General features: G+C 32.0%; 1 protein-coding gene across 1 annotated transcript in view; it reads right to left on the bottom strand.

The window, feature by feature from the left end:
• Positions 1-549: 549 nt before the first annotated feature.
• The window catches only part of alpha-Man-IIb (alpha-Mannosidase class II b), a 219,654-nt gene continuing 199,022 nt past the window's right edge, over positions 550-21,181 (bottom strand). Inside the window, exons 12-13 of the mRNA XM_072532813.1 lie at positions 15,399-15,711; positions 550-11,900 (exon numbers count right to left, since the gene is read on the bottom strand). Of these exons, the coding sequence (XP_072388914.1) occupies positions 11,426-11,900; positions 15,399-15,711 (788 nt within the window). The 3' untranslated portion in view covers positions 550-11,425. The remainder of the gene's footprint in view (positions 11,901-15,398; positions 15,712-21,181) is intronic.

The following is a 21,181-nucleotide window of genomic DNA, read 5'->3' as shown; positions in this document are numbered from 1 at the left end:
AACGAAAGCTTAGATTCTGTATCATCATCATGGTTCTGTACAGAAGATCATCTTTTAGTACGAGGCAATTCCATTGGCTCCAGTAGTACTTGACTTCTGGACTACATGCACCAATGTCTTGCCAAAAAGGATTATATGCACTACATGCACTAATGTCTTGCCAAAAAGGTCTCTCACTTCGACGCATCCAATACAAATCTCTATACATGGACCATCTGCTTGAGCGTATTGTAGCTGTTGATGCTGCCACAATGACGGAGTTTCGTCCCACGGGGCAAAGTCGTTTATCTAATTTAAAACAGTGATTAAAATTTGCACCGCATGGCTGTCTCGAAAGTGGATCAGCCGTGTGTTTGATCTTGTAATCATATTCTCGTAATGGTTCTATCCATCTGGCCATCTGTCCTTCTGGATTACAGAATTGTAGGAGCCATTTTGGAGCGGCGTGATCCGTTCGAAGAAGAAACTTTCTGCTATAGAAGTATTTATGGGCACATAATTTAAATAATTAAAAACTGTGTGATTGAGTTACTTCAATAAAAGACTAGAAAAATCAATAAAACTTTATTTGTAAAAATAAAAATAAATTTCACAAAAATCTACACCCAATAGTTTTTAAATTCACAATATAGAGACCAGTTTATCAGTCATAGATCTCTAATGGTACAAATATAACTATTTTTTTTTAAATATTTTCTGCTAAAATTAAACATCACAATAAATGTTTCCAATAACATCTTTCAATTTTTTTCTGTTACAACAAACAAGTCTCTAGATAGATTATACAATTATCAGAACATATTTTTCAAATCACTTTGCTAGATAATAACACATATTACTAATTCTTAGCGGGAGGGAAATGTTTATTGCACATATATAATAACTGACTATTTTACTAAACACCCTTGTTTTGAAATATTTGTTTATATACAGATAAATCACTAGACTGATTAAAACATAGTAATACGAGTATTACAATTACCTTTCTTGCTAATCCCTTATGGCCTTTTCAAGTTTAGTGTTTTGTTTTTTGCTTAGTATGTAAAAGGCCAAAGATTTATTCGCCCTGAAGGCTAACTAGAAATCATAAATGTTACCAAAAGTATGTATGAAAATATGAGGTTATGCAGTTAAAATGCCCAAGATCACGCCACCTTGGAATGGAAGAAGAAATCAAACAAGAAGAGAGTCTGGGTCCATTACTTTTTAATATTTGAATGGACAGAATAATCAAAACCACAAGGAGACGAACCAGACAAACTATTATAAGAGTAGTGTATACAAGACATATACCGGTCAAAATAGAGAACTTTCTATGTCAAGAAGGATGGAGGAATGTTTTGAAGTAGGCCAAGATTCATGAAGGGCTGCAGCGCCAACTGATGATGATGACAGACAAACAATAAATCAATGGTCTTATAAATTTCAAATCATGAAGTGCGACTTATCGCTACACTTGTATATAGTTTATTTAAAAGACAGGAACATGTAACTGTTGGCAATAATGATTAAAGTATTTAATGTACCCAGAGGCAAACAGCAGCAGCTAGAAAGGATCTCTAAAACACAATTATGTTTTTATGGTTAGCTGGAAGAATGTTTATTAAAAAAATAAAAGGTTTGAATCCAGATTAGAGACAATAAGTAATTTTCTTCTATGCACACGGTTTTTCCAATTTTTCTGAAATAAATCATTTTTTCCGTTCATTGATTTAAGTGATCTAACAATAAATGCAACGCAAAACTTGGACACACAAAAATAATCACAAGGACGGTTACACAGGAAGCACCAAAATCCATAAACATAGGAAAACTCTTAAGTAACCACAATCTTAGCGTTACCACCCGATGCGCCACGAAATGTTACATACTTCCCACGCTGCTTTACGGAATAGAAAGATTGACGTTAAAAGCAGCAAGTATAAAAAAATTGGAATCTTTGAAAATGTGGCTGCCCCTTGGATGGACAAAGTCACCAATACAGAGGTGTTAAGATGAATAAGTATAGAGACGGAATTGTTAATAACTTTTAAAAGGAAGAAAGCATCATACCTAGGTTACGTGTTTCAGAATGACAAATAGAGCCTACTGCAACTTACAGTGAAAGGCAAGATTAAAGGCATGAGAGGATTAGGTAGAAAGAAAAAATCTTGGCTGAGAAACCTCCCAGAAAAGTTTCAAATACCAGAAGCTGCAAACATAATATGCGGCACAAAATAGAGAAGCATATCATATATTGGTCACCAATCTTTAGTAGAAGATGGCACATAAAGAAGAACATAAGACAAAAAGAGACAAAATATAGATATCATAAAGTTACCTAGAAGTAACGGTAAAATAAAGTACGGAGTATTGACTACAGATTTAGAAAGTTAAAAGGGTTTGTTTATATATTTAAGAGTGAAAATATAAGAGAACTGACACAAAGAATATGGAAATGAATGGCAGAATTTCAAAAGGAAGGCAAAAATTTAAACCGCTAAGAATGTTATGTTGCCTTACCAGACCGATACAAGATATAGTCTGGCAGTCTAGTCTAAAAGTAAGTGAAATCCCAAATCAAAAATAATCTACCAAGCATAATCACGGAGAAAATAACTAACAAACGAAAGTTACGTACATTTTGGCCGTCATCCGTCAAAACGTTCATTAATATAATAACTTAAGAACTAAAAAGATCAACTAGAATATTCTTTGCTAAAAATAATAGCTAGTCGAGTTCGTCATACTATTAGTAACCTAACATCAGAAAGGTACGTAATTCGCGGCGTAAGACCGTTATTTTTAATTCGTTAATCGTAGCCATTTTCACACAATGTATTTAAATATCCCACTTCTGACACCAATGTAATGATTTAATCTTTAATACCGTTCTAAACATATCTGGCTAAATAGAATTCAACTACGGAGTTCAGCATCCAACTCCAACATCGAAAGATTTTGTTCTAAGATATTAAGAATGGTAACCAATGAACCATGGTTTGTACTATTGCACGTGACTTACAGGTGCTATTTGGAAGAATTTAAAAACTTAACTGACTTATATAAGAAAGTTTCATGGCCATTCAAAAAGACTTTTATCCAATTGAGATTATATTAGATTTTCAATATTTATATTTAAACTTTGAGTCAGACATATGCATTCAACGTTAGTAGCTTAAATAAGTTATGTCGTCTAGATGAAATTTCCTGATGCCAAAGTTTCTTGACAAATTCTGAGATTTAAATAAGGGTTTTTAGTAAAATTTCACAAGGAATATAAAAGTAATAAAAATTACCAATATTAAATCGAGCACATACAAACGACTTCTTTAACTTAATTTACATCTAATAAACTAGTACATAAAACGCAAAGAACACAACAATGCAAATCATTCAGAGTTATGGAAGGTTTAGGTTTACAGAGCAAGTACTCCTCGACTATAGTGGTATTCAAAAAGGATTTCTAAAATTATTTTATTATAAAAAATATTCAAAGTACCAATTTTTAAAAGCTTTATAATATAAAAAACTAGCGCTGATATTTTTATTCTACATTATTTAAATTTCGCCAGCTAGGTGCTATTTTATTATTATAAAGAAATAATGTAGAAAATGTTGCTAAATAAATATAAGTAGGTATGATCTTAATGTAAACTCATATTCTATAGCAAACGGTAGAATTTAAGATAAAAGATTTCCAAATGTTAAAAATTAAAAAAAAAAGTGGTTAAAGGTAAGCAGCATTAAACAGTAGAACATTTTCTTTCCCAAGTTAATTCTACAAAATAAAGAAAAGACTGTTTTAACATTGTCCATCTAGAGTATTTTACAAATCGCAACGGAGTAATAATATTGTAAAAGAAGGCAGTTTCAGGTGTGGGGGCATATTTTATTATTTATGAAGTACATAAAACGGGCATTTAAAAATATTTGTTTCGAATAGGTAATGGTATTTTTTCGACCTACTTTATGTTTTTTTCAGTTGTTTCTTGTTAATCTATATAAGTGACTATTATATAGATTAACAGATAGATTACTTAATGTATAAAAATTAAACTTAAATTGGGTAAAGCCTTAGATTTTAGAAATCTATAATCTAAGCGTAAATCGTTAGTTATCATCAACCTCTTAGAAATTACTACTGCTGTGGTTGTAGGTAATTGCTAAAAACAAGAATGAAAACAAAGGGGCGAATTTATAAGGTATGTATACAGGCACTTTCAGTTAGTGTTTTGATCAGTGAGAAGTCATTTATTTTTGAGAATTTTGATTAATTTTATATTATAATAAGAAGTATTTAGTTGAGGTTATATATAAAAAATGCAGTGTGGTCAAAGTTGACATCTATCAAACGTTTAAAAAAGTGTGTATTATCGGTTAATCAGAAAGTAATTATAAGCAATGTTCATAATTTCTTAAGAATGGAACATCCTTCGGTTTCTGTTGGCGATACTAATGAAAAGACAAGTAATATGGCAGGTGTAAGCACGAATTTTATTTTAAAAAAGAAACCAACACCCTAAAATAGGACAGACCCTGGGAAACTCTATGATAATCGAAATTTAAGTGCGCAAAACATGATAGGAAATAATACTAACACGTATTGGAAGAGATAACAGGTTTTTAGAAGGTGGTTCTTCGAAGTGGCTTACTGACAGAAACATTAAATTTACAGAAAAACTGTAAAAATTGAATTTTGTTACAAATTGTAAAATTAAATAAGCCCCTAGACGTTATGCAGTGGATGAATTTACAAAAACACATGATATTGATATTGTGTGTTTTCCTCCCTACCACTGCCAACTAAACCTTTTTGAACCGATATGGACACAAGTTAAAATATATACAGAATTGGGATAAAGTATGGAACCAACCAAATATCTTTGAAACAAAAAAGACACCATTCATGAAACTTTGCATGCAAGTACAATGACACATAACGCATCTGACGCCATATTTTTTGATACTAATCTACTTCCGGTTTCATCGGAAATACCTTGAAATTATTTAATTTAAATGGAACACTCTGTACATTTTTGCAGATTTTAAAAAACTAGGTATTCCTAATTCATGCCTACCAAGTTTGGCAGAGAAAATTTGTTATACGGGAAATAAATCACTTTACAGTTAAAGAATCGATAAATAAAAGTTCCCCAGATCTACTGAAATTGCAGCGTTTGCTCCTATCCTTTACATGTATATGACGTCAAAATTTCCCCAGACTGCGCCACGGAGCCTCTTGTCCATCGAGTTAAGACACGAGTTTGCGTTTTTACTACTATTAGGCTAGTAAATAAATTAATAGGCTTACACAATGTGTGGATGTGAACTTTTGTGAGTGTTTTGAACAATTTAAAGTAATTTTTTTAATTATTATTCCCATTAGTCTTAGTAAGTAAATTTTAAGTCTATTCTTTACATGTAAAGTGATTTGTTTTAACAAATTTTTTCTATCAAACTTGGTATGAATGAATTAGGAATAACAAGTTCTTGTAAAATCTGCAAAATATATACAGGGTGTCTCATTTAAATTAAATAAGTTAAGGGTATTTCCGGTAAAACCGGAAGTAGGGAAGTAACTATTCTGTGTCTAAGATATTTAGTTGTTTCTATACTTTATCCCAACTATGTATAGCTTGACAAAATACGAAATTTCAATTAAAATACGTACACAAGTTGTTAGAAAATATTACACGTGGCCAAGGAGAATTCCCAAAGGCGATTAAACATGTTAAAAGATCAAGAAACTATGTGGAATTGTTTTTATTATCTACTAACTATTATATAATTTTTATTATCTCTTTTTGATTAATACCTATTAGGATTAAACCTCAAATAAATTCTTATCTTTATAATTAAATTAATTTTTTCATTCTAATAAGTAATTCTAACAAAAAAAGATTGTAATTTTACAACAAATATTGTTTTGCATACACAATATAAAATGAGTGTGTAATAAATCATTTTGTCTTCAGATTTTCAGGGTTTAAAATTGTTACAAAAAAAAATTAATCATTTATATGAACACCCCAAACTCTCCCAAAAGTACGCCCGCCTGAGTCTTAAAATGAATTAAAACACGAATCGATATTGTTAATAAGGGTCAGATGTTGCTATATTTCCCCAATACCGGTGGACACAGACAAATTCACATTTTTAGCGACAGACTCAATGAAAATACTTACATACTTTGTTTGTGCCGCCAGTGACGTGAATTTTGAGCTATTACTCCGTTTCGATTGCGAACAGATTATAAATATTCATGATAATACATGATTTATACTATGATTAATCTTTCTACCGTTTTTGACAGCTTCATTTACAAAATATAAGCATATCAGGCGAAATGTACGAAAAATTGCAACTTTTTTAGTTTCACACTCAGGAGAATTTTACTGCAGATAGTCCAGAAAGACTAACTACACATTTTTTCTTCTCAATCCGTTGTACGTCATCATAATACAAAAAGCTGTTTAGGATTTTCCTAACTAAGCCCCTACTAACGACACCTATCATTAACATTTACGAGTAAGTCGTGCAAAAACCACTAATTACAATTAAATAACATTGAACAACCAGTACACCAATGTGCCTTTAATTTATGAAGTATAAATGATATTTAGTAAATTTCGTTACTGTTTACAGAGTTGCGATATGTATTGTAACTAATACCACAAAATTTTAAGTAAAATTTTAATCTCTAACTCATAGTTCTGATTTAATAAATCCTAGAGCCAGAAAGTGTCAAAAACGTTTTCCACGTAGAACCATCGAATTGAAAGTGCGACTTCTATTAGTTTGATTTCTTTGAATGCGTTTAGGAGTAATTTAATATTTGTCACGTTTATAGGAATACGATTAAAATACCGATATTTTTTTAAGTAGTTCATTATTTTTGATCGTTTAAATTTTTGATTATGTACCCAGATGAATGTAGTAGATGAATTCATAATAATAATAATAATAATAAAACATTTTGATGAATCCCCTATATGGGGATATTTTGAATCCCCTATATTCTCTTATATCCCCAATATATGGCAACGGTGTTCGAAAATAATGTCAAATTGGATGACGTGCAACGGATTTACGAGAAAACACCAATACCTCTTTTCTGTCCTATTTTTTTATTTATAGAGTGACACTAACGTTATAATTTGATAGTTTGATGATGAAAGTTTGGTATTAATGATTCTGTTTGCTACGTTAAATCTTTCAAATCCATTTTTTTATTATTCAAATTTTATAACTTAATGTCATTTTTCACACTATTATTTACCTTTTTAAAAAATGAAAGGCATAGTCAACACTATTTTTAACATGGTAAACCTACAAATTTACAACTAAACTTCTGTGGTACAAAGCAAGCTGTGTTAATACGTTAATGAGAAAATTAAAAACAACCAAATGTGATACAAAAGGAGCTAACAAAAATGTATTATTAAAATTTCATTAAAAATATTTATCTATCTATTTCTCAAAGCTTGTGCTATCTATTTTTATACATAGGTTCTCCTCGTCTTTTTTACACTGCCCTTCTTATGAATAAAACTAAGAAATTAAAATATGATCTGTTAATTTATGAGATCAACGATTTAATAATAGTATAGTATAAGATTAATATAGGAGATTAATTTAGGTGACATAAACACAAGGGAGCGCGCATCAAAGGGTGTGTGTGTTAGTCATTGCGTAGGCACTTTGGCAATGGTTCAAAATCGAAGCATATCTACGTTAACTGAGTAGGTAATGTTTACAGACACTCTGTAAATGTCATCGTACAGAATGTCTTTAGTGATTTTTTATATATTTACACTATCATCATCTAATATATGTATCATGTACATGTTTCGATTACAATTAACTTTTTGTACTCTGAATATCCTGTATAGAGTATATATAACACTCTAACTTTCGAAGCAACTGCTCTAAAGAGTTGTTTCTAGATGCAACTATACCATTTTCTCATGGTTGTCAACCAAAATATTCGTCTTCTTCCCATACTCCTTGTGCTCCCTATTTTGACTTGAATTATGAGTCCCAAGATGCCGTGTACCGCTCCATGCATTATGTATTCAATAAATTGTAGTTTTTTTTTCTTTTATTGTTTTTTCACCTTCTTTTTCTTTATTCTTTATTTTTAATACTTCGGTGTTCGCAACACAGACGACCATAGGGTCTTCAAAACTATTCTGTATATCCAAATCTCAAAGGAGTTAATTCTTCTTAATTCCTCCGGACACTATAACGTTTAGTCAATCGTATTTTTAGGTCTAATGTGAAATATCTGCTACAGTGCTACAAAGAACCTTTTTTATTTTTATAAAGTTGGCACGTGCGTTTTCAATTCTTACTTTTATTTCGACAGTGAATTGTTATTTTTGAATTGACAAGACTGACAAAGGGTTGTGAAGGTGTAGATTTTAGCAACTCACAGCAGAAGAGGGCTACTTTTGGAGAAATTCTATGTTTTATAATAGATGCAGGAGGCTGAATGATAATTATTTATATATTATAAACAATTTGACAATATAAAACAAAATTATAAGTATCTTTCAAAATCAAAACTTATGTCCTTTGATAACATATTCAAGGCACAAAAAAAAGATACTTTTAACAATGAATTATTAAAATGATTTTGCATTCTGTTAGCTGTTTATCTTAGGTACCTTAATTTAGAAGAGAGAAGTCATTGAATAATTTTCGTTTTGGAATAAAGCCGCTATTAAAACGATATTTTTTCTAAAATTTTATGTGGCAAGATTGACTGATTTATAAATTACAGCACTAATTATTATATTGACTAATAATTAAACTATTAATAATAAATAAAAAAAATTACAAAACCTACACATCTGATTTAACAAAGTCCCTAGGTATTTACAATTATCTACAAGAATATTTTGATATTTTTATATTATTACCCCATTGTTTAAAATATTATCCAATTCAGTAGATTAGCAGTCGGAGAAACATTCCGAAACTATAATAATAAAACTCAAAGTTAACGTTTATACGTACCTACGTATTTTATACGTAGGTACGTATAAAATAAATTTTATCATCTGATTGCATGTTTTTTAAATTCCAACGCAGTTAATCCGTTGCAAACAGGGCTTCCGTTATTTACACGTTAGTTTTTTATGCATATATAATTTAAGACATTTTTTATGTGTACATTATATACTTTACCCTTTATGATATTTGATATTTTAAACACATTTATTTATATGGTAAAAATATATAGACTGGCCCAAAAGCCTGGAAACGACCAATTATGTCATAAATTACTTGTCATAATTTTACAACATTTGAGGTACACCTATTTTGGGATACGGAGATTCCATATTTGATATTTGCAATGTTGCCAGATTTGTCGTTTCTCTTATATTATTAGTAACTTTGGTTTTTCAAATTCATAACCCTGTATATTCATTCATTATTGGAATCGCCTGTTCAATACGAGTTCAACTATATGTATCAATTATGATTTTATGTAGTCTGGAAGATCTTAAATACATAAGACAGTGCAAAATATGTAGATTTTAATAAATTTAAATATTTAAATGTAGAATGCTGTAATTTTGACATTTTTTCACCATTTACATTATTAACTAAAACTGAAAGTAGTTGTGTTTCGAAAAGTTCTGCAAGATACATTGCTTCTCTCAAATGGCTCTTAACCCTAATGAGAGGGTACGGTGACAGAAAAAGATCTTATTGTGAAGTAGCCAACTTGTTCAATGATACTTTCCCAAACCGTTCTCCTATTCATAAGGCGACTGTACAAAAAACTCTAAAGCGATTTGAGGAATTTGGAGAAGTAAAAGATAGATACTGATCTGGTAGTCCGAAAAGAGTTATGAATGACAACAAAACTTTAGATAATGCAAAGTTTTGTTGAAGATCCACATACATCGTCACGCAGGGTTGCACAAGTACATGATGTAGGTCGGTCTTCAGTCTTACGTATATTACGTAAGAATAAATTTAAACCATACAAAATTAACTTATTGCAAGAAAGTGAAGATGACTTCGAACGTAGATTAGAGTTTACTGAGGTAATGATGGATAAAATTGAAAATGATGAAAATTTCGTGAACAGAATATTTTTCCGATGAAGCAACCTTTATACTGAGTGGAAGTATAAATCGACATAATTTAAGGTACTGGAGTGACGTAAATCCACACTGGAAGCGTAAAAACCATACTCAAAGATCACAAAAATTAAATGTATGGTCAGGTCTAGTAGGTACTCAGTTAATTGGGCCATTTTTTATCGAAGGGAATTTATCATCAGTTACGAAATGTTACTTAGAAATAAAATTGTACCTTCACTGAGAAACTTGTTTGGGGCCAATGTTAATCAGATATGGTTTCAGCAAGATGGAGCTCCAGCTCATTTTGGTGTAAATGTTCGGCGTTATTTAGATGAGATATTTCCCGGACGATGGATTGGTAGACGAGGTAGAATTGAATGGCCTCCACGTTCACCTGATTTCAATCCTAAAGATTATTTTTATAGAGGATACTTGAAAAATTCAGTTTACAAAACTAAACCAGCAAGTCTTGCAGAGCTAAGGCAACGAATTATCGATGAATCTCGAATAATTTCTAGACAATCATGGAGAAATGTGGGAGACGCATTCTACCATCGATTAGGGTACTGTCAACTCACAAATGGAGCACATTTTGAACACTTGATAAAGTAACCATTATATTAAAAACATGTTGCAATCTATCGATTGTTACGTTTTAATGTAGTTGAAAATAGTTAGTATTAAAAATTACAACAGACAATTAGGTGTTGCCAGACTTCTGTTTTATGTATTTAAGACCTTCCAGACTACATAAAATCATAAGTGTTACATATGGTTGAACTCGTTTTGAATAGGAGATTCCAATAATGACTGAATATACAGGGTGATGAATTTGAAAAACCAAAGTACTAATAATATAAGAGAAACGGCAAATCTGGCAACATTGCAAATATCAAATATAAAATCTGCGTATCCCAAAATAAGTGTACCTCAAATTTTGTACAATTATGACTAGCAATTTACGAGATAATAGACCGTTTCCAGACTTTTGGGCCACTCTGTATAGTGTACCATACGTAGTGAACTAAAGTACTTCTTTACTTCTTAGTAATTTAGTTCACAATGTATGATACAAATAAGCTTGTGTTGTCCCCGGTAAACTTTGTAAAAATATGATTAACTCCGAAAGTACAAATTTTTAGATTTCAAATACAATTACTTTTATAGATAAGTCTAATGTGCTATACATGAAACACTGTTCTTTTTTAAATCTATTTTATATTATAGTATTTAAACGTGCCTAACATATTTTTGTTCATTTGTTTATTTAATTTGGATAATATTTTAAAGTGAAAATTTATTTTTAAAACAAATGCCCCAAAAACAACACCGAAAAAATGAAATTAGCCAAAAGTAACATTAAGAGTCTTTAGAGACAAAGGTTCCAAATAAACTTCACCGAAACTGTGTAAACTTGAAATTGTGTCTAAACCCGTTAAAGTCTTCAATTCCATTTCTTTCACACTCACAAATTCAAAATTTAAGTCTTTCGCAAACTTATCTACATCACAAGTATAATTTCCTCCTACTGCGCAATCGTGACCTTGCCTGTGTAGGACCATTAAAGCGCTGGAGGAAGGAAACTGGGAGTAAATAGGATCTGGTTGGGTGCGGAGAGTTAATAAGTGCGTATCACATGGGAATGGTTTGTTTATTAATTTCAGAGAATGGTTCATTGTTGATTGATGACCAGAGTCCACGATGAAAATGCTGGCTGGATAGATGAGAGAATTTGAAAGATGGTTGCTGTACAGAGATGGTCGGGAAAATACGTCTTGTTTTACGGTAGTAGGTGGTTCTGTTGGTAAATTGAAGGATCTGTAAAATATAACAAATTTATGAGATAATTCGAATTTTCAGATTTGTTGATTTATGTTTGTACAAATGTTTATACAGGATCTGAAGTTCGATAACAGAACATACTGCATATACATCTTGAAACGTAGCAAATGTTGAATAATCTGTAATAATTGCCGGTTTCTAGACCAGGCCTTGGTAGACAAAGAAAACTTATGTAATTTCTTTAATTTCGAAAAAAATATGGCAAATTAATATATGGACAGAGTTACTGTTTTTAAATAAAAAGAAGTGGTACAGTAGACGGAGCTGTAGACTAGCGAGAAGCTTCATACTAGGATTTCTGTATTTTTAAAATTGAACAAAGTAATTTTATTATCTTATATACTAAAACGCTAAGCCCTTTTCTTGTCCACCACTTTACTCAAAAACCATATTAGATAATTAAAATATTTTTTCGGAATATTATTAGTATTACGTATGAGATTGTCAAGATATACTTTTGGTACAAAAATTCACTTCCGGTTTTGAGATGACCGGAAGTTAAAATTTACTTTAAGTTTTAGACCCCACAATGTATATATGGATCGAAAGGTCTCGTCGAGACGAATCTAAATATGTACTTCCGGTTGCGATCCGACACCGGAAGTGACCCGAAACGCGCATAAAACTTCAAGATAGAGCAAATCTGACACCGGATTCGTGATCAGCATGCAAAATTAACCACTAAATGATATCCATGTCGACATTTGATGAACTAAAAATTGCGTTCCGGTTTTGAGGTCGACTTCCATAATCACTTTTTTTTTTACTTGCATTATTATTGATGAATGTTATGTATATTCTTGCTTATATTAATTGTATTGATCTCTTAATTATTCTCGCAAAATAAAAATTTCATTTAAAAAACTCGATGTCGAGTTGGTCTGCTAGTTTATTTATTATTTGTTCTATAGATTTTAATAAAATTTAAAAAGTTTACATGTTGTATTGTCTAACAGACTCTCCGAAACAGTTAAAAATCTCAAACTGGAATATTTTGTCCATGTTATGTGCCACCCAGAGAAATATAATATACCCAATTTTGTAATACGGCAAGACAAATGGAAGAAGAGGGCCAGGTCGAAGAAGAACGCCATGAGTTAGAAACCCAAGGGAATGGTTACCAACCCATCTCTTTTCCGAGCTGCCATCAACAAACTTAATGGAAACATGGAAAGAAGAAGATTGTAGCACCAACACAAATTCATGAACGAGTATTAACGGCAACTAAAGATTCTTCACCTTCAAGTAGAACACGAAACAGATGACGTAAAGATATTAAAGACTATTTACGTGAACGACTCCCAACAAGTGTATCAACATTACCAATATATATATATATATATATATATATATATATATATATATATATATATATATGTAGGTCTAATTAAATTCTTTTATTATTTGAAGAGGAATTAACGTTATAGTAAAAGTCCGCGATCTATGCGAGAAGTCTTTATTACATAAAATAAACTGTAATGATGTTATTTACATGTACACAAAATTACGGATAATAATTGTCTGCGAATTAAAATATCGAACAACCCCGTCATTAATTGGTTTCGTCTTTCGTCTTTTTCGGCGTGCACGATAATTTAAGTCTACTCAGTTCGGGCGACAAAAATCGAATCCCGTTTAGCTCAGGAGGAATGAGGAATGTGTGCTCTCGTCTACATATCTCCTGTCCCCTTCGCCCCTGAATCCCGTCTCTCTTATAGCGACTTAAGCATATTGTTTAAGTGGTATCTTGCAGTGGCGCAACTAATGAATAAAACTATGCTAAATACTTATACTAAGAAATATTCCTATATATGTATATATATATATATATATATATATATATATATATATATATATATATACATATATTCAGAGATTCTACAGTATTCACTGCCTTCCCTCGCTCAACCGTTTCCATTGTCCCATTCTACATCGTTTAAGCCTCTCTTACTCATGGCGTCGTCTACTTCGTTCCTCCAGGATTTTCGGGGTCGTCCTCTTTTCCTCCTTCCTATGGGGCTCCATTCGGTTATTCTCTTTATCCATCTGCTGTCGCTAGTTCTTCTTACATGTCCATACCACTTTAGTCTTTTTTCTATATATGTTAGTATGTCTGTTTCTATTGATTTCCTTTGCTTTATTTCGTCATTACTTCTATCCATTCTTGTTACTCTGCAGCATCTTCGCAGGCATTTAATCTCTGTTGCTACTATCTTACTGCTGTTTTCTTGTTTATAATCCAATTTTCAGCCCCATATGTCATAATACTTCGCACTAATGTTTTATAAATCTGTGTTTTTGTCTTCATATTTAGGTGTCTATCCCACCATACTGAGTTAAGTTGTCGGATTGCTGTTCTTGTTTGTCCTAATCCTTGTATAATTTCTTCCTCTGTTGTTGCCTTTTTCGTGATTATAAACCCCAAGTATTTGAATTTATCCTTTCCTTTGATTGTTACGTTGTCATCAATCTGTAGATCTTCTATGTCTTCTTCACTTGTAGATAGGTACTCTGTTTTCGAGAAGTTAATATCTAGGCCAGCCTTGGTATCTTCTTCTTGTATTTTCTTCATCATGTAGCTGAGGTCGTCTTGGTACTTGATCCTCTGCAAAGCTTAACGTATATAGGTATTCGTTCCGTACCGGTACTCCCATGCCTTCGCATTTTCTTTTCCATGTAGTCAAGGCTTTCTCGTAAGTATATTTTGAATATAGTTTAGTTTTGGTTTTTAACCAAAAAAAGAATATAGTTTTAAAAGATCGTCGATTAACCAAGAAATATTTCGTAGAAGTCCTCAGGATTTCCTTAGGCAGTGTGAACAGTATTTGACTTAAGTTTTGGGTTTCAGGATCCTGTACGTAGAATAGGTACCTACATACAATAGATAACAAAAGCAATATTTGAATCATTTCAGAACGGATAAAAAGGGTTTTGTTCACTGTTTTATTACTATGGATCAGACGAGTTTACCATCGTTATCCCCAATCAAAATAAGAGGCTGAGGAGTTATGTGGACCAGGTACCTCGGCTCGAAACGAGTTAGGACACAGAAATTAACCAATTAAATATGTATTTTTTTGGAATACAAACGGAATTTTGCTTATGGATTATCTTCAAATTGGTAAATAAATAAGCTTCTGATTATTTTGGATCAGCTGGATGTCGCAATAGGTGAAAAAACTAATATACAAGAGAAAAATAAATATTATTTATTGCGGAAATCCTTATACGCCAGATTTAGCTTTCCATGACTTTTGGCTATTCTTAAATAAAATGTATTCGTGTGAAAGCATTTTTTTGAAAGTTTTTCGGATTCTCACTTTATAGAATTCATATACTACATATATGATTACTTAAATAAGGGTATTGCAAGTTCGGGGACATTACATTGAATAATATTATCTATTAAAAACAACAAAACGTATTGAACAAATAACTAAGCAGTATATTATTACTTCTTTTTCCAACACTTACCTAACAACATCTTCCTTTCCATACGGATCGTCTCCATTATCAAACCTTTTAGGTTGCGGCTTACTGTCAGACTTAACTTGTGATATGTCTTCTACCAATAACCAGTATTTACTAACAGTTTTTCGGTTATCGACTAATCCTTCGCCCATTCCCCTGGAATCATCATATAATGTTCTTCTGTCAAGCATAACTTCTAGAAAGCCTGGCTGCCAACTGGAACTGCCCTGAGCGTGGTTGACTAAAAGACTGAGGCGGATGTTATTGTCTTGAATGTAAGCTGTGGTGGTAGTAGGATAATAGTTGCCTTCTAAACCTAAAGTATTGAAAAAGAATATGTTTGTTATTGTGATCGAAAGACAGAGCATAACATCTGAAACATCATAACCAAAGCTTTTGCTGACTGTTCTCCCATTCAATTCAAATAAATGTTCTAAGAATATTTCATGTTAAAAAAATAGTAATAATAATAAAAATAAGGCTCTTGGTCCCTATAACATAAATGCGGAAATATTTAAAGTCTTCAACAATCAACACCTATATAAAATATGCAATACTAAGCAAATACTATCTGATTGAATGAAATAAATATTCGTCTCAATTTCAAAGAAGCACGATGTCAGGTGCTGTGAAGATCATCGATTATTTATTTAATAAGCCAGGTGCTCAAGGCGCCCCTAAACGTAATTCAACGGCGAATTAATAATAAATGTCAACAGAGGACAGGGTACACTGAGTTTGACTTCAAAAACGCCTTGTGAATACCAGAAGCACTTTTTTATAGATGTTCAAATTCAGAAATTCTAAGAGCAGATAATAAAGGATATTATTAATATTATAAAACGACGATTTGAAGACGTTTGACAACATGACACGAATAATTAATATAGAAGTTGAAGTATACGTATCCACTCAGTAGTACGCAGAAAACTGGATCCTAAACAAAAAGCAGTATTTGTTTATATTAGTAAGGGTCGCTAAAAATGCGAATTTTTTTTGGACATAGCCTGAAAGGCAAAATTTTCCTGTTTTTTATTACGGAAACATACGAAAAGTGTACAAATGTTAAAATAAATTGAAAAAAAGGTTATAAAAAGTAAGAAGAGAAAAATGTTATCAAAATACGAAATAGCCTTAGTTATATAAAATGGATAAACCAATTGTAAATACCAATTATCTTTTCGTTGTTAAATTATAAAATATTGTAAAATGACCAATATTAATTCATCTGGAAAAAGAAGTCAAGCGCGTTTGCGCACCATATTAATATTCTGCACAGGTTTAATGTTGCCACATATGTATACATCTTGTTATTAAATATACTTTAACGAAATTTGATAACAATATAATGATCTACAGTTTTTTCGATTTTCCGGCAAAACGGTGCATAATTTCTGGCCACGTGTTTAGATTTTTTTAATCAGCAAGTCACCTTTAATTTAAATAATTCAAATTTCAAACAAAATATACACTTTTAATTTTCACGAAATTTTCAGCAAATACAGACATCCAAGTGGAAATTTTTCTCACGAATCGTTAGATGTAGGAAAATTCTGAATATGGCAGAAGAACGAGCGGCCAATTTTATGTAGGAAATGTGCATTCGCTTGACTCTCGAACCAACATTGACGCCAATATAGCCAATTAACCAAATTTAATAAAAATCCAAGGGTACCCCCTTTCAAAATTTTTTCCAAATTTTCCAAAAAAAAAAAATTTTGTTTAATGTTTTGGTACATGCACTTGGTCCAGCTTATTCCAAACATGTGTTTTTTTCTGATCCCTTAACCCCAGTTTGCTGGAAAAGAGGAAAAATCGAATTAAAAAAATCTACAGTTTTTTCGGTTTTCCGGCAAAACGGGGCATAATTTTTTGCCACATGCTTAGATTTTTTTATTCAGCAAGTCACACTTAATCGAAATAATTCAAATTTCAAACAAAATATACACTTTTAATTTTCACGAAATTTTCAGCAAATACAGACATCCAAGTGGAAATTTTTCTCACGAACCGTTAGATGTAGGAAAATTCTGAGTATGGCAGAAGAACGAGCGGCCAATTTTATGTAGGAAATGTGCATTCGCTTGACTCTCGGACCAAAATTGACGCCAATATAGCCGATTAACCAAATTTGATAAAAATCCAAGGGTACCCCCTTTCAAAATTTTTTCCAAATTTTCCAAAAAAAAAATTTTGTTTAATGTTTTGGTACATGCACTTGGTCCAGCTTATTCCAAATATGTGTTTTTTTCTGATCCCTTAACCCCAGTTTGCCGGAAAAGAGGAAAAATCGAATTAAAAAAATCTACAGTTTTTTCGGTTTTCCGGCAAAACGGTGCATAATTTTTTGCCACATGCTTAGATTTTTTTAATCAGCAAGTCACACTTAATCGAAATAATTCAAATTTCAAACAAAATATACACTTTTAATTTTCACGAAATTTTCAGCAAATACAGACATCCAAGTGGAAATTTCTCTCACGAACCGTTAGATGTAGGAAAATTCTGAGTATGGCAGAAGAACGAGCGGCCAATTTTATGTAGGAAATGTGTATTCGCTTGACTCTCAGACCAAAATTGACGCCAACATAGCCGATTAACGAAATTTGATAAAAATCCAATGGTCGACATCCAAGTGGAAAATTTTCTCACGAACCGTTAGATGTAGGAAAATTCTGAGTATGGCAGAAGAACGAGCGGCCAATTTTATGTAGGAAATGTGCATTCGCTTGACTCTCGGACCAAAATTGACGCCAATATAGCCGATTAACCAAATTTGATAAAAATCCAAGGGTACCCCCTTTCAAAATTTTTTCCAAATTTTCCAAAAAAAAAATTTTGTTTAATGTTTTGGTACATGCACTTGGTTTAGCTTATTCCAAACATGTGTTTTTTTCTGATCCCTTAACCCCAGTTTGCCGGAAAACAGGAAAAATCGAATTAAAAAATCTACAGTTTTTTCGGTTTTCCGGCAAAACGGTGCATAATTTTTTGTCACATGCTTAGATTTTTTAAATCAGCAAGTCACACTTAATCGAAATAATTCAAATTTCAAACAGAATATACACTTTTAATTTTCACGAAATTTTCAGCAAATACAGACATCCAAGTGGAAATTTTTCTCACGAACCGTTAGATGTAGGAAAATTCTGAGTATGGCAGAAGAACGAGCGGCCAATTTTATGTAGCAAATGTGTATTCGCTTGACTCTCGGACCAAAATTGACGCCAACATAGCCGATTAACGAAATTTGATAAAAATATAATGGTCTACAGTTTTTTCGATTTTCCGGCAAAATGGTGCATAATTTCTAGCCACATGTTAATTGCTTTTTAAACAGCAAGTCACCCTTAATCGAAATAATTCAAATTTCAAACAAAATATACACTTTTAATTTTCACGAAACTTTCAGCAAATACAGACATCCAAGTGGAAATTTTTCTCACGAACCGTTAGATGTAGGAAAATTCTGAGTATGGCAGAAGAACGAGCGGCCAATTTTATGTAGGAAATGTGTATTCGCTTGACTCTCGGACCAAAATTGACGCCAACATAGCCGATTAACGAAATTTGATAAAAATCCAATGGTCTACAGTTTTTTCGATTTTCGGCAAAACCGTGCATAATTTCTAGCCACATGTTAATTGCTTTTTAAACAGCAACTCACCCTTAATCGAAATAATTCAAATTTCAAACAAAATATACACTTTTAATTTTCACGAAATTTTCAGCAAATACAGACATCCAAGTGGAAATTTTTCTCACGAACCGTTAGATTTAGGAAAATTCTAAGTATGGCAGAAGAACGAGCGGCCAATTTTATGTAGGAAATGTGTATTCGCTTGACTCTCGGACCAAAATTGACGCCAACATAGCCGATTAACGAAATTTGATAAAAATCCAATGGTCTACAGTTTTTTCGATTTTCCGGCAAAACGGTGCATAAATTGTGGCCAAGTGTTTAGAGTTTTTTAATCAGCAAGTCACCCTTAATCGAAATAATTCAAATTTCAAACAAAATATACACTTTTAATTTTCACGAAATTTTCAGCAAATACAGACATCCAAGTGGAAATTTCTCTCACGAACCGTTATGTAGGAAAATTCTGAGTATGGCAGAAGAACGAGCGGCCAATTTTATGTAGGAAATGTGCATTCGCTTGACTCTCGAACCAACATTGACGCCAATATAGCCAATTAACCAAATTTGATAAAAATCCAAGGGTACCCCCTTTCAAAATTTTTTCCAAATTTTCCAAAAAAAAAAAATTTTGTTTAATGTTTTGGTACATGCACTTAGTCCAGCTTATTCCAAACATGTGTTTTTTTCTGATCCCTTAACCCCCAGTTTGCCGGAAAAGAGGAAAAATCGAATAAAAAAAAATCTACAGTTTTTTCGGTTTTCCGGCAAAACGGGGCATAATTTTTTTGCCACATGCTTAAATTTTATTAATCAGCAAGTCACACTTAATCGAAATAATTCAAATTTCAAACAAAATATACACTTTTAATTTTCACGAAATTTTCAGCAAATACAGACATCCAAGTGGAAATTTTTCTCACGAACCCGTTAGATGTAGGAAAATTCCAAGTCTGGCAGAAGAACGAGCGGCCAATTTTATGTAGGAAATGTGTATTCGCTTGACTCTCGGGCCAAAATTGACGCCAATATAGTTGATTAACGAAATTTGATAAAAATCCAATGGTCTACAGTTTTTTAGATTTTCCGGCAAAACCGTGCATAATTTCTAGCCACATGTTAATTGCTTTTTAAACAGCAACTCACCCTTAATCGAAATAATTCAAATTTCAAACAAAATATACACTTTTAATTTCACGAAATTTTCAGCAAATACAGACATCCAAGTGGAAATTTTTCTCACGAACCGTTAGATGTAGGAAAATTCTGAGTATGGCAGAAGAACGAGCGGCCAATTGTATGTAGGAAATGTGCATTCGCTTGACTCTCGGACCAAAATTGACGCCAAATATAGCCGATTAACCAAATTGATAAAAATCCAAGGGTATCCCCTTTCAAAATTTTTCCAAATTTTCCAAAAAAAAAAAATTTTGTTTAATGTTTTGGTACATGCACTTGGTTTAGCTTATTCCAAACATGTGTTTTTTTCTGATCCCTTAACCCCAGTTTGCCGGAAAAGAGGAAAAATCGAATTAAAAAATCTACAGTTTTTTCGATTTTCCGGCAAAACGGTGCATAAATTGTGGCCAAGTGTTTAGAGTTTTTTAATCAGCAAGTCACCCTTAATCGAAATAATTCAAATTTCAAACAAAATATACACTTTTAATTTTCACGAAATTTTCAGCAAATACAGACATCCAAGTGGAAATTTTTCTCACGAACCGTTAGATGTAGGAAAATTCTGAGTATGGCAGAAGAACGAGCGGCCAATTTTATGTAGGAAATGTGCATTCGCTTGACTCTCGGACCAAAATTGACGCCAACATAGCCGATTAACCAAATTTGATAAAATCCAAGGGTACCCCCCTTTCAAAATTTTTTCCAAATTTTCCAAAAAAAAAAATTTTGTTTAATGTTTGGTACATGCACTTGGTTTAGCTTATTCCAAACATGTGTTTTTTTCTGATCCCTTAACCCCAGTTTGCCGGAAAAGAGGAAAAATCGAATTAAAAAATCTACAGTTTTTCGGTTTTCCGGCAAAACGGTGCATAATTTTTTGCCACATGCTTAGATTTTTTAAATCAGCAAGTCACACTTAATCGAAATAATTCAAATTTCAAACAAAATATACACTTTTAATTTTCAC

This window comes from Diabrotica undecimpunctata, chromosome 5 (assembly GCF_040954645.1).
Source record: "Diabrotica undecimpunctata isolate CICGRU chromosome 5, icDiaUnde3, whole genome shotgun sequence".
NCBI classification, from domain to species: Eukaryota; Metazoa; Arthropoda; class Insecta; order Coleoptera; family Chrysomelidae; genus Diabrotica; species Diabrotica undecimpunctata.
Note: the sequence above shows the minus strand (reverse complement) of the source record. Positions and strands in the feature narration are given on the sequence as shown.